This window comes from Sebastes umbrosus, chromosome 17 (assembly GCF_015220745.1).
Source record: "Sebastes umbrosus isolate fSebUmb1 chromosome 17, fSebUmb1.pri, whole genome shotgun sequence".
Taxonomy (NCBI): domain Eukaryota; kingdom Metazoa; phylum Chordata; class Actinopteri; order Perciformes; family Sebastidae; genus Sebastes; species Sebastes umbrosus.
Genome location: NC_051285.1, coordinates 27,120,909 through 27,135,044, shown reverse-complemented (window position 1 = coordinate 27,135,044; position 14,136 = coordinate 27,120,909). Strand labels below are relative to the sequence as shown.

The window sequence follows — 14,136 nt, the reverse complement described above, 5'->3', positions numbered from 1 at the left end:
CACAGTGTGGAAGATCAACGCTCGTTTAATGCTCCGAGCTGATGGAGATTATTCCTGCCGTGTTTGTGTGGCTCGGAGAGAGCTGCACGGATGGCTAATTTATCTGTGTGGCCCAGGCACAAAGCCAGGAAATTAGGTGGTCTGGGCCATTGGAGCTTTGCTAATATAAAACACAATATGCATACGCACACCCAGCGTCAGACCTGCGATGCATCTCCGTATGTCCTCAGAGGGAGGCCGGGATAACGCTTAATTCATGATGACATTAACCTGACAGCAGCCGATCAACTCCCATCGTGTGATTCTTGAACAGGAAACGGAGGAAATCAGGTTGGTCGTATGGATGAGTGCAAACAACTCCGGCTCAGGGTGACAGAATCATGGGTGCTCACAATTTTATTGCTCCAATCAAATGCTCCTACATAAGGAAACTACAGCGTGTTCTTCAGGCACAATATATCACAATTACAAGTAGAAGTTACTCTTAGTTTATTTCTTCATCTGTTCTGTTTTCATGCCTCATCATTAACCTCTCACGTCATTTCAGAGCCTGCCTCTCTTTCCTGTTTGCAATCACCTCATTCCCTTCACCTGGGTCTCCCTGACCACCTCCTCACCTGCAGCTTGTTTCCTAATCACTTCCTCAGCCCATATCATTTATATACAAGTCCTAGTTCATCAGTCATTGGCCAGATATTGTCTAGTGTTTTTTCCACCTAGCTTTCCAGCATTTCTTTGTCTTGCCTGACTTAGTCGTTCACTAGTAAAGACCGCGCCACAATAATGTTGTTTACAGGTTTAATGGAAATTCAGGACGTATTGAATGTTCAGAAGGACTGATGGATGGACGTAGAAAGGGGGAGGTGGAGGTGGAAGAAGGATGTCGTCAGTTAGGCTGGTGTCGGAGGTCGTAATGAAGTCCGGACAGAGGGAGACTCAGTGTGGCGGTTCCATCTGCCGTTTTGTTTGAAGCCTTACAGTTAGATTATTAAGCCAAACTAAAATATAGTGTTGCGTTTGGCAATGCAGGGAAACAGATTGGACCCAAATGCAGACAGGTGAAGAAGCAGCAGGATGAAGTCAGGGATTTATTTTCAAAAAGCTTTCAGTGATCAAAAAGTCCAAATGGCAGTGGGTCTAGCAGACAGATAACAAGGAACTGAATAGCAGTGATGATGATCTGACAATGGAACAAAGGGAGTGGACCGTCCGGTACATGTAGTGACTGACTAATGGGGAAGTGGGAACAGGTGAGCAGAGGTGTGGTCAGAGGTGTGGTCAGAGGTGTGGTCAGTGCAGGGCTAACGAGGGGCAGGTGAAACTAATCAAAGAGGCGGGAAACAGTATTACTGCAGTATGTTACCCTCTTCTAGCTTGCTTAATTCTTAGCTTCTGTGGCTTGTAGACGCCGACAGTAATGTTAATATTGGCGTTGATTAGCAGCGGTGTTCTCATGACTTAACCACTCGAGTACACCACTTCCCATGTTGTAAACACAAGCTCACAAGTTTCATTTGAAGGCACCAGTACTCATCACTTTTTGTTGCTGATGTTAAATATATTTATATCCTTTGAAGTTTCAACACTCGTCACACACTCGACACTTTGTCAGACCCCTCGGTATCGCTTTTTTCCGTCACACTAAACACGTGCTTAACAGTCCTTCGGCGTCACTTTTCGGTCGCGGTAAACACATGCTTAATGTTGTGAATTACACAAAAACACTTCTTTAGGTTTAGGCAACAAAACCACTTAGGTTAAGGAAAAAAACTGCACGGTTGGGCTTAAAAAGATACTACATTTTTACAGTGCCGTTGTGAACACGGGACACAAACGAACAGTTGATTGTAACGTGAAAGGGAAACACGGACAGCGGTCTCCCAGAAGAAACCCGCCCGCCCTGAGTGTCTCTTTTGCTCTTTATAATACGTCACCACAGCACTTTTAGTGTTGCTGTGGATGGGTTTACATTGTAGTTAATATAAAGCCCGGTGCATCTCTTACCACCGCGAAAGGGTGCCTTGTGTGGCATTATCGAACGCCGACGGCCGTGACAAAGCGTTTCAATCTTATATGCACATATATACATTTGTGAAAGTTTTAAGGTAGAACTTGAGCTTGTATTGTCTAACAGTGGATATAAATGATCATATTTTAGTTAAATAACCCAACAGTAACATCACCTTTAACAATAAACTCAGCTTTGATCATCACACTACCAAACAGAGGCTCTCCGCCATCCGGTCACACCACCTCCTGTAGCATCATAGAGAACCCAACCTCCTCTACTGGTCCACGTTCTCACCGTCACCAACAGGAACAAACTCCTCACAATCACAAACAATGCCTCCAAAATCTCCCTATTCCCAGCCTCCCAGCCCTCATTGACACCGCCGTCACACGCAAAGCACTCACCATAGCACATGACCTCGGCCAACTCCTGAACTCATGCTTCACTCTGCTCCCATCTGGCCACAGATACAGATCTGTACAACAATAACACTCTATGACACACCATATTTGTGTGACTGTATGTGTTTTTGTGATTGATGTTCATTAATTGTTTTTATGTGTGAACAAACTTCTTCAACCCTAAATAGCAGAGGAGTAATCTGTATTATTACTTCACAATTAATATGTTCCATTCATCTAAAAATTACAAGAAGAGCACACTTTGTTTTTTTTCTGGTGCTGACTGTGTTGGAGTTTAGTTGAAGGTTATTTATAAGGACAGGAAGCCAAGCGCAGTATTTATATATTTGTTCCTCTGTACCGAGAGCCCATGTCATTTCCATGCAGAAAACATTTCCAGTGGTTTCTCTGATCTGCACTAAGCTTATTATCACAGGAAGTGACATCACATGCAGCTGCTTCGTGCTATTCTTTTATTTCTCTTTACCGTCAGTGACACTGTTTTGTTTACGCAGCACGGTTTTGAGACAGCTGCCCAAAAATAACTAATTATGTGATGCCTCTTCTCTCTGAAGGGCCCCGTTTCTTCAACAATTGAAACCTACATCTCCAAGTTAGACATTTATAAACCTACCATGATTACAGTTCTTGAAACTGACATGAAATTCTGGCTCTTTTTATGAATCTGCTCTAGGAACATACTGTATGTGTGAAAGACAGAGTGAGACTGTGTTCTTATGGCAAACATCAAGAACTGTGCTGCTTGGGGGCTACAACTATGACCGGATGAGTTCTCCTCACCTGATCTGGATTCCTGCTTTAACATCTTGAGGTTTTGGGATTTTAAATGGCATGCTTGTTCATCTTCAAGAAAAGATGTCATACTGTATTTCAGGAATAGGCGTTCCACAGTTTGACCTTTGTGCACTCGTGGAAGAAGTGTTGAGATCTTTTACTTAAGTGAAAAGTATCAATACAACAAATCATGAAGTTATACTTAAATACACTTAAAGGTACTGTATGTAACTTTCAGAAAATCCTTGTTATTAATGACGCCGGTAGCCGTTAAGTGAACTGAAGTCGGCATCCTGTTGCTTCAGAATGTGCACTCCGTAAGCACGAGCGATCATCTTGGGCATCGGCCAAAACAGTCACGTGACATTACATTATAATCATATATCACTGTTACTTTTTGTAATGTCCAATCTCCATCCATTCATCCATCCATCCATTTTCTTTCTGCTTATCCGGGACCGGGTCGTGGGGGCAGCAGGCAAAGCAGGGAATTCCAGACGTCCCTCTCCACAGCGACGTTTTCCAGCTCTTCCTGGGTGACCCCGAGGCGTTCCCAGGCCAGACCAGATATATAATCTCTCCAGCGTGTTCCAGGTCTACCCCGGGGCCTCTTACCAGTTGGACATGCCCAGAAAACCTCCAAAGGGAGGCGTCTAGGAGGCATCCTGATCAGATGCCCGAACCACCTCAGCTGGTCTCTTTCGACGCGAAGGGGCAGCATCTCTACTCCGAGCTCCCCCAGGATGTCCGAGCTCCTCACCCTCTCTCTAAGGCTGAGCCCAGCCACCCTATCAAATCCAATGTCCAATCTCCATGATACCATTTGCAAATTACTTCATCAGCTAACGTTATGAAGCAAAACCGTACCGAGTCCTTTTAGAAATCAGTCCGCAGGCTGTTATATGCAACTGAGACAGTCGTGGAAGATCTCAGTTTTTAAGTTACATTACAATCTGTTCACACATTGGCAATACAAAAACAATTACTAAATGTAAATTGTTACATATAGTACCTTTAGAAAGTATTTTAAGTATTCAAATTAAAATGGCATTAGACATAATGTTTCATTTATCATTTATAATAATGGATATTATTACAGATGTATTAACGTGTAAGCCAAGGTCGAGCTAATTTTAAGTTGTTTATATACCAGATAGATCAATGACAATGCACCTTTTATAAGTTGACCTATTTGCAAAGTAACTAGTAACTACAGGTGTCAAATAGTGAAGTAAAAAGTATACATTTCCTCCTCAAATGTAGCAGATATATATCAAGCATAAAATATAAATAGCTGGTGCAAGTACGTACTGATAGCTCTGTTCAGTTTACAGTAAATGTCCCAGTAAATCATGACGAGGAGGCAGCATACACCTTGTCAGCACCCTGGAACTGAATAGAACTCAACCGTCTTTCATTATGGATTACACCTGTTTATTTATTTATTAGACCAGTAGATTGATGCATATGGGGGCTCAATTGTATAACCTCAATACCATGAATATACTGTGTGTTTATAGGGGGTCTGTCAAATGGTATCCCATAGTAAACAAGGGTTCCCTCTGCAGGACAAGAAGTGGAAGCACCAACATAAAACTGACAAACAGGCTGCAGCAACTGGATGCTTTGCTGACATCTAGTGTCACGTGAAACACAATCAGAGCTTCAGACCTGCATTGGCTTCAACTTTTAATTTAGTCCATTTCTTACGCTGATTAGGCAGCATATTGTTTTTAGGGCCTTGGAGAGTATATATTTATAGAAATAGTGGCGTGTGCAGAGAAAACACAGGACACGTTTATTGTGCATAATCTTTATTCGTTACTATAGTTTTGCTATAGCACTTAGCACACCTTTGGTGGCGCAAGAAAATAAAACAAGCTGACTTATCTATTTGAAATATATAAATACATCTTTATTACTTTGCAAATAATACTGAGCAGCGTAGCATCAGCAAATGATGATGATGATGATGATGATGATGATGAATATAACACAGAAATGCAGTGCAGATGCAATTATTGTTAAAAATGTGTCATCAAAGTTTTAAAAAAAAAATAGCATTCAAATGAAATAAGCAGCATAAAGAGAGCCCTAAATGTGTGTGTGGAAGGCGTGTACACTAGAAACATAAAATATTTAAGTGGAAGCAGCACATAAAGCTACAATATTCGTTCACACTACACATATACTGTGCACATTATCACATGCGTACTTGTACAGGAGGAAAGCGATGTCTAATTTAAACAATTCATATTTACTGTGCAAAACATTACACTTGTTCTCACCATATTACATCTTGGCAATGTCTGTCCAACGAGTACTTGAGCTGCGTAAGAAATTCAGCTGCAGTATGACTCCCACTACGAGGCTGCAGAGCTAACACCTCCGCCTCGTCCACATCACTGAACAGACTTTGCAAACTAGCAGTTTAAACAGTCAACAAACATCTATATGTCTTTTCAGGCTGCAGGGCTGATTAGCATCAAAGCACTGAGAGAGTCTTTTCCCAAAGGTCGTCCCAATCATGTTCAGTATTTGTCTTATTGCTGTCCAAGGAGAGTAGAAAAGTATGGAGTTATAGGCGTGCCATAAAAAAGAATAAAACTGTAAAAGAATAAAAAAAGAAATGTGGAAATATATATAACAAAATACCAATAAAAAAATATAAAATAATAATAATTAGCATTTTCATTTATTTTCATATTTATTTGTTCTTTTATTTCAGTATATATTTATTTATATATTTTTAACAATATATATTATTTAATTTTCACATATAAATTACACTATTTTTTTGTATATTTACAAAAAAAGTGTTGTTTATATTGTTTATATTTTTATACAGTGTCATGTATTTATTTTTATCCCTTTACTTTTCCTTATTCCTTAGTCGTCAATTCCTGCACATATATACTCTATCGGAAATTTAAAAAATAGATTCATTTATATACAGAAAATAAATACATATATATTTTTTTAAATACTTAATTAAATATGTACAGAAAAAAATGAACAAATAAATGACAAAATAAATGTAAATGCTTATAATCATTCTTTTATATTTTATTATTCGTCTTTATATTCCCACATTTATTTATTATTTTATTGCTCTTTATATTTCCACATTTATTTACTTATTCTTTTATTTATTCCTCTTTCTATTTACACATTTATTTTCTTATTCTCAAACAGATTTATTCTTTTTTATGGCACTCCTATGACTCCATAGAAGAGACCCACACACGGGGGTCCAGTAGACAGACGTCTTAATTCTATTAAAGGTACTGATGGTATCACAGATTAGCATCGCTAGCAGGAAAAGGCAGTGTTTGAGCAGTTATCCATTACTATTGCTGATTACCATGTCAGCCACTTGAATACCTGTCTAGTTTACATACTATGTCTATATTTGAGCAAACTGGTGAGACTGTAATCCAAATTAAAATTAAACCAACAGACACTCTTTAATGAGTCTGTAGCCAATCAAAAGGCTCTCTATTGTTTTAGTGTTTGAGAGAAGATCTCCACTTGTAATGTCAGTGTATACAATCAAACCAGAGCAGTAATAATAAGAATAAAATAAGATGCAATATAAATCTATATGAAGCATCTGTTTTTCTTTAACAAAAAAAATACAATAAATCCCACAAAATGAATAGTCATTCGGCCATTAACGATTCGATTGTTTATATAGATGAGTCCCAGTTAATCTTATTTACAAGGGAGACCTGATCGACGCAACAGATTAAAAACATTATAATAGAAAATTAACACTGTTGCAATGTCTTTCACTTGATAATGTAGTAATTTATTTACCTTTTTTTTGTGAAACAATGGTGTTCAAGGTACAGTGGTGAGAATTACATAAAACCTTTCAGACCTCGAAGGTACGTTTTTAAAGAATAGCTCAATAAAACCTTGATTTCATCCAGTCTAATTTAATTAGAGGGGGTTTCATGGCTTTTATTCTCTGCCCTAAAAAATAAAATAAAGTCATACCACGGAGTCAACCAGCGACCATCAAACCAGAGTCACAAATCATGTAAGAAAGGTCCATTGAGTCGTTACCATGTGACAGTGAGAGTTCACGGACTCAGAAGACCCACAGCCACCGGAAGTGACATCACCAGCGACAAAAACCACGGCGCCGATTTGAACATCACACTGATCGCAGAGCAGATTGGAATAATCCCTGTAATAGAGCAGAATGTGATTATAGATGTTGTCCCAGGAGGAAACAAAGAGCCAAAACAACAAGCTGAATATACTCACTGTGATGGACGGCCATGCTGTTCTCCTTCCAGCTGCTGCCCTGGTAAACCCTGCAGGTGTAGGTGAAAGGCTTCTCGTCGTCCATCGGGGCCCAGGTGAGGCGGCACAGATTGGGATAGACCAGGCTGACGTTGCTCCTCCTGCGGTCCTCCGTGGACACGTAGATGACGGCGTTGGGGAAGGTGCTGCCCACCAGGCGGCTGTCCTGCCGGTACTCGCAGTAGGGGCCGGGGACCTGGTAGGTCTGCGGGAACTCGCAGTCCACCCTGACGTTTCGCTCCAGGTAAGTCAGACACGGAAACATCTGAGGCCCGCGAGGCGTGAACAGAAACGTAAACACCGAGCTCACTGGAAGAGACGCAGACAGGATGGGAATCACAAATGTTCTCTTTTTCAATGGAGCAAAATACAGAGAAATCCTGAAGAAAATCCTGCTGCAATCTGTGAAACGTGGTGTTGTCACCGCCCTCTCACCTTACAGCCAATCACTGTGCAGCAACTGCTACCAAATGTAGCTCATGTTAGCTAAAACAACAACAATATCAAAGTTATTCTTCTGAATCAACCGACTAAAGGCTGCTGCTGTAAATAACCAACAAGTTCTCATCCCAACTCGTCACATACTGACGCTTTGTCAGACCCCACAGCGTCACTCTTTCCTGTTGCAGTAAACACATCCTTAATGTTGGCAAGTAAATAAGAATATTGCCTTAGGTTCAGGCAATAAAACCACTGTAGTTAGGTTTAAGAAAAAGCAACATGGTTGGGCTTTAAACAACTACGTTTGGGACATGAACCAACAGCTGATAACGTGACACACGGGACATGAACACCTTGTGTTTATTGGACCCATCCTCCCCTCCCTCCCGCTCAGTGTGTGTCTTCAGTCTTTATTAACTTAAATTGTGGTTATGAAGAAATGAGTTAGACTGTCAGATTAATGAGTTGTTTAACTCCCTGTTTATCTCGGCACCTGTGTGTGTGCACCCTGGCACGAGCAAGACGCAGTGCGTGCCTGAGGGGTTATCTGTAGCCTACAGTGCCTCCTCATTTCACTATAAATAACCTTTTATGGTGGCAGCTGGCTGGAGAAGATCGCTAGATAACAACCTACTTGCTCTTGGCTATATCGTATGTTATTTCCAGTAAATATCACAAATAAAACGTGTGTTTTCTGTTTAAAAAATAGGCTACAAACGCAGGAAGATAACAAGTAACCCATCTTTTAAGTGGTTACGTCTCCAGCTGCAGTCTGATATAGAGCTTACAGCTGATATGTACGTGTTTTTTTACATGACGTAACAGAAGTGCAGATTTAACGTATTCAGTGTGGACAGAGAGCGTCGCATCCAGTTAGGACACGCTGTTAGTTTATAACCTGTTTTTGTGGACATAACTGCATGTGTATGCGTGCGAGCCTGTGCGCATAAAGTGACAGTATGTATACCCCTCTCTGTCAGTTTATTTCTTTCATGAAACATGATAATGTTAAATATGCACTTAATAAAGGCTATATGAGGTGAAAAAAATGCCCCCCCTGTCGAAGCTGATTGCCCGTCCGCCCCTAATACTCTGGCGCCGACCCTGACGAAGCGTCGGTATCTGACGCCGTGGGAATGAGAATCTCGTCCCTCTGATGCTGAATCATAAACCACGCTGAGCAATTTCACACAATTTATTAGCCGGATATAATTATTTATTATTAACAGGACTGCATGGTGGTGCAGTGGTTAGCACTGTCACCTCACGGCAAGAGGGTTGCAGATTCGCACCCGGCTAGGTGCCCTTCTGTGCGGAATTTGCATGTTGTCCCCGTGTTAGCGTGGGTTTTCTCCGGGTGCTCCGGTTTCCCCCTGCAGGTGAGGTTAATTGACTCTAAATTGCCCGAGTTGACTGACTCAGCTTTGCTGAATCAGCTAGAGCCCCCCCCCCCCCCCCCCCCCCCCCGCGACGCTGAATAGATTAAGCGGTTACAGATAATGGATGATTATTTATTTAATATTGAACACTTTGGGGCTCCGCAGTACTTCTGTGCTTTATATCTTATCAATTTAGGTCTATGCAGATATTTCCTCAATAAATGAACATGAAGAAGTCCATGGTGGTGATGTAGATGACATCATCAGGGATGATGTCATCTACAGTAGATACTCATTTTCCCATCTCCCATTCATTCCCATGTATAAGTATAACTTTGCAGCCTAATACATCAGGATTACATCATCCTAATGAAGCTTTACTGGTGTGGTGGAATCCTGTAATGACACCTTTGCTGCAGTATTATTGAATTTCTGTCATGGACAATCTGGATTTGATCCCAAATTGACTTCCATGACAACACAGGCCTTTCATTACATTTCAATACATTTATTTTCATGCAACTGTATTAATCTTTTTGACATAATCACCCATGTAGGCCTCTTTATAAATCCAACTTTAAATGAAACTTCTGGCAAACAACGACCTCAAATCACAGCCATATGTTTCTACAGTAGATTTATTAACAGTGTGATAATAATAAATAAGCAAAGACACATACTGTGAGTAGTTTGATGCGTTATGGTGATGCTGCCAAAGAGACAGGCCGTGATGAGCAGGTGCATCTCCATGGCGACTCGTGTCTGTCAATAACCTTCACAGCACCTCTCACTGCCTGGAGGAGTTCAACATGGGACAACATGAAGAAGTTGCACATGCAGAAACCCCAAAAAACATCACTGATTCATGCACAAAGAAAACAAAGTAAACATGCACCATATATTTAGGCCCCTGTGTCCTTTAGCGCAGTGATAGCAGGCCTGGATGTGCAGCTCTGCCTGCAGCCCTAACATGCAGAGAGGAGAGGTCTACGCCCATGATGCAGCGACTCTGCTCTGCAGCAAACTGCAGATCTGCTCTCACTCTCACTATGATGCGCATATTGTGTTCTTACTGCAGATGAAAGACAGACATGCAGATCTTCTGATACATGCAGGACCGATCAGGACATTTCTTTCCCTCACTGACATGTCTAAGCTTCATTTGTCCCCCTCTGCAGCTGAGACAGCCGGTCTTACCTGATGTGATGTCTGGTCTCTGTCCCGAGGTGGAGCTGCGCCGATGTGCCAGTATGCAGAGCAGAGGAGCAGCAGCAGAGCAGCAGAGGAGCAGCTCACTGTTGGACTGAGGATGCAGTTCTAGCTCTGGAGCCTACGTAGTCACTCAAACACGCACAGATCCTAAAAAAGATTATGCACAGCACTGATCCAGGAGCAGGGAAATTAATTTCCATTTATTAAAGTTACAGCTCTGCACAAAGATTTAATGCTCATTAGCACGCCAGGTGTGACTCCAGCTCGACCAGGGGGTGAATCATACTATGTTTTTGGAGTTCATGTTAAAAAAAAGTTGGGGAACTGGAACTTTATTCATAATGCAAATACATTTTCTTTTCATACCCCTACATCACTACTCCCAATCCTCCCATCCCAGATTATTGGTTTTGGGGAGCTGTCACATCTTGGTGCAAAACAAGAGTTCCCTCTGCAGGACAAAAACTGGAACACCACCAGTTCACACCTGGCATTAGGATGCCTCATGCAGTCTCTAGTGACCACTTTGTGATCGGATCTCACTTCCCAGCTCTATATGCAAATAAACACGTAGTGAACACATGGCTGTAATATTACAAGATTGTCAGTAGTAATATCCTACATATTCATGAATTTTATTAACATCTAAATATAAGGTTATTGTACCGGCAATCCCCCCAGGACATCCGTGCCGCCGCTTCCTTTGCCATGCCACCTTAGAGAGCGAGCTCTCTTTGCATGCCTAGTGTGATAGTCTGTAGATTAAGTCGCCTAAGATATGTAAGGGATAATGTACAGCCAGCCGGTCATTGTTGTGAAAGTATCCCCCGCAGGGCGATGCTGGTCTCCAATCGCCGTGAAGGGGATTCTTTCACAACAATGACCCGCTAGCTGTACATTATCCCGCTTATTACACGGCTACTTACTTAAGAAATCAATAATTTGACACAAAAACGGTCCACCAGAGTCCGACATCAGAGCTGCGCCCATAGCAACGGTCTGCTATACATAGCAACGGTCTGTTATACATAGCAACGGTCTGCTATACATAGCAACGGTCTGTTATACATAGCAACGGTCTGTTATACATAGCAACGGTCTGTTATACATAGCAACGGTCTGTTATACATAGCAACGGTCTGCTATACATAGCAACGGTCTGTTATACATAGCAACGGTCTGCTATAAAGAAATTACAGACCGCAGAACACCGTGATTGACCAATCAGAATCGAGTATTCAACACAGCCGTGGAATACATTTTAATAAAATACAGTTGTACCAATGTTTCCATGCTGCGAGGCAGACAAACGCTCACGTCTGTCTGTCTATTCACATGAGGAGCGCAGAGACCCGCGGATCCCAGCGGGACATTAGTTGAGTAGGCGGTCCTTAATGTGGCCCAGGACATATTCACGTACACACTGCTAAAAGAATGTGGCTGTATGTGGCCCAGACCACCTCTGAATGTGGTCTGAAAGATCAGATCTCAATGCATCTTGAGTGCGTTCACACCTGTACTTAGAGCGATCCACTTGTGATCCGATCACTCAGGATGCATGTTAATACCCGGTCTGAACAAGGCCTTACGTCCACTGGTTTTTCCTGTGGCCTCTGTGTGTTTCAGGTCTACCATAACGCTTCCTCAGTGCCATCACTCACACCTCATCATTGGACAAAGATTCAATAATAAGCATCAGCATGTTGTAATTCAAGTGTTCTGAGAGAAAACTAGACTTCTGCTCCTCCTCATGGCTCTGTTTTCAGGCTTTAGAACATCTAACCTGTGACGGGAGACTTTGACCAATCACAGGTCATTTCAGAGAGAGAGAGAGCATTCGTATTGGCTGTGCTCCGGCTGGTGGGCGGTGCTTGGTATTTCCTCAACTGTTCTCAACATGGCTGCCGGGTCACAAACTTTCTCATTCCACAGCTAAACAGTGCACTACAAGATGTTTCTGAAAACATTTGAGGCGAGGAATAGGCATTACAGTAACAGAATATTGATTCATATTTGATCAGCACTGCCTAGTTTGACTGCTTGATCAGAGTTGGTGAGTGATTGACAGCTGCTCAGAGACAGCAAGGCTCCAGCTCGGCTCTGATTGGTTGTTTTCCTCCGGTCTGTGAAATCTTGCAGATGATTGAAGTCTAGTTTCTGTTGTTTGCTGATTATTCACTATATTATTTTTTTTTTTCTCGTTCTGTTATTTTGTTTTTCAGTAATTGTATTTCATAATCATGCATGTGTTTGGCCATGAATGTCATAATAAGTATTGAATTGCATTGCATTGACTTGAACTGATTGCATGTGTACAAATGCACTGTAGTTTATTTAGCACCTGCTGTAGCAATGTGAATGAATTCAATAGACATGTTCAACATGGGAGATCATGAGAAAGTTGCACATTCAGCCCCAGAATACCTTTATTGAACTAAAGCAGAAAAACACAAGAGTCTTTCAATCCACAAAGTTAACATGCAGACTGAGTGCAAACTACACCACACAGTATGTTACTGTATCTAACTGGTGCAACAGTAGCAGGCCTGGATGTGCTGTTCTGCCTGCAGCCCAGTTCAGGCTGCAGATGAGACTACACCCATGCAGTGTCTTTACACTGTATACTGGGTCAGTGGGGCATTTAACACGTTACTGGAAGAAAAAAATGCATCAAAGTATTAATATTATATTAAGCACTAATATCCAATATTTTTTTGGCATTGTTATGTAGTGAAAACATATTTACATATACATATTTAAAGATGAAAAAATAGGATGGAAGCTATTGAAGAAAATGCTGTTATACTGTATATGGGTCGTACCTGCAGTGTGTTGGCCCCAAAACAGTAAAATGCACCACTGACACCTCCATAATTAAGATAAACTTTAGTCGATTTTTAATTTGAATTTGAATCAGTCGAGCAAACATAGAGGAATAGGAAAACCATTATGCAGTAATTTATTGATGGTCCCTAAGCGTCCCAGCTGTTGTGTGTGGGGGATGGGGAGGTTTACTACGCAGATTAAAGCTGAATGTTAAAGATCCAGCTGTGTGCTGCTGTGTTCAGTTCACACATGTGTGATGTCAGACTCTGACACATGATCATGTGTCAGAGTCTGACATCACACATGTGTGAACTGTAAATGTATAACGGTATATCAGTACTCTGCTCTTCCAGTGTTACTGCGTAGCCTGAATGTTGCGAAATAATGAGGTCTGGCAGGCAGAACCAGCACAAGGACAAACTGTGCAAAACAATGCAGCAAAGTTGTACTGCTTGTCCTGCTTGCAGCGTTAGCTACACATTATAATGATGAAAACATGCACGCGTGTTAGGATGCTTGATCGATGATGTATCAGTTATTACTCACCTCTCTGGACAATGCAGTCTGCAGTCAAACTTTCCACAAACTTCGCAGAAAGAAAAGTCTGCAGCAGCATCATGCTTGAGAAAATTTCCCTTCAAAATAAAAGCCTCTGTTTTACATTGGGGATGAAGAACAAACTTTATGTTGAAAATATCTTTCTTATAAATGCAGAAATTACCAGGTGTACCAGGTGCATGGATTTGTTTGGGAACAA

General features: G+C 41.5%; 1 protein-coding gene across 3 annotated transcripts; it reads right to left on the bottom strand.

Moving 5' to 3' along the window:
• Window positions 1-7,002: 7,002 nt before the first annotated feature.
• On the bottom strand, window positions 7,003-14,018 carry si:ch211-215c18.3. Of its 3 annotated transcripts, XM_037749576.1 has the most exons (5): window positions 13,926-14,018; window positions 10,539-10,700; window positions 10,022-10,135; window positions 7,483-7,830; window positions 7,003-7,402 (listed from the first exon to the last, which is right to left on the bottom strand). In XM_037749576.1, exons 3-5 carry the CDS (start codon window positions 10,089-10,091, stop codon window positions 7,296-7,298), a joined length of 525 nt encoding a protein of 174 aa, XP_037605504.1. In that variant the 5' UTR covers window positions 10,092-10,135; window positions 10,539-10,700; window positions 13,926-14,018; the 3' UTR covers window positions 7,003-7,295. The 3 variants fall into 3 exon arrangements, with proteins under 3 accessions (XP_037605504.1, XP_037605505.1, XP_037605506.1); XM_037749577.1 differs by lacking the exon at window positions 13,926-14,018 and having other exon boundaries at window positions 10,539-10,785; XM_037749578.1 differs by lacking the exons at window positions 10,539-10,700; window positions 13,926-14,018 and adding an exon at window positions 10,237-10,483.
• Window positions 14,019-14,136: the final 118 nt, after the last annotated feature.

Coding starts and splice junctions, on each gene's coding strand:
- si:ch211-215c18.3 (XM_037749576.1), bottom strand. CDS start 10,091: ATGGAGATGCACCTGCTCATCACGGCCTGTCTCTTTGGCAGCATCACC. Junction 7,831..10,021: donor AACGCATCAAACTACTCACA/GTATGTGTCTTT, acceptor CGTCTCTTCCAG/TGAGCTCGGTGTTTACGTTT. Junction 7,403..7,482: donor CAGCATGGCCGTCCATCACA/GTGAGTATATTC, acceptor GCTCTATTACAG/GGATTATTCCAATCTGCTCT.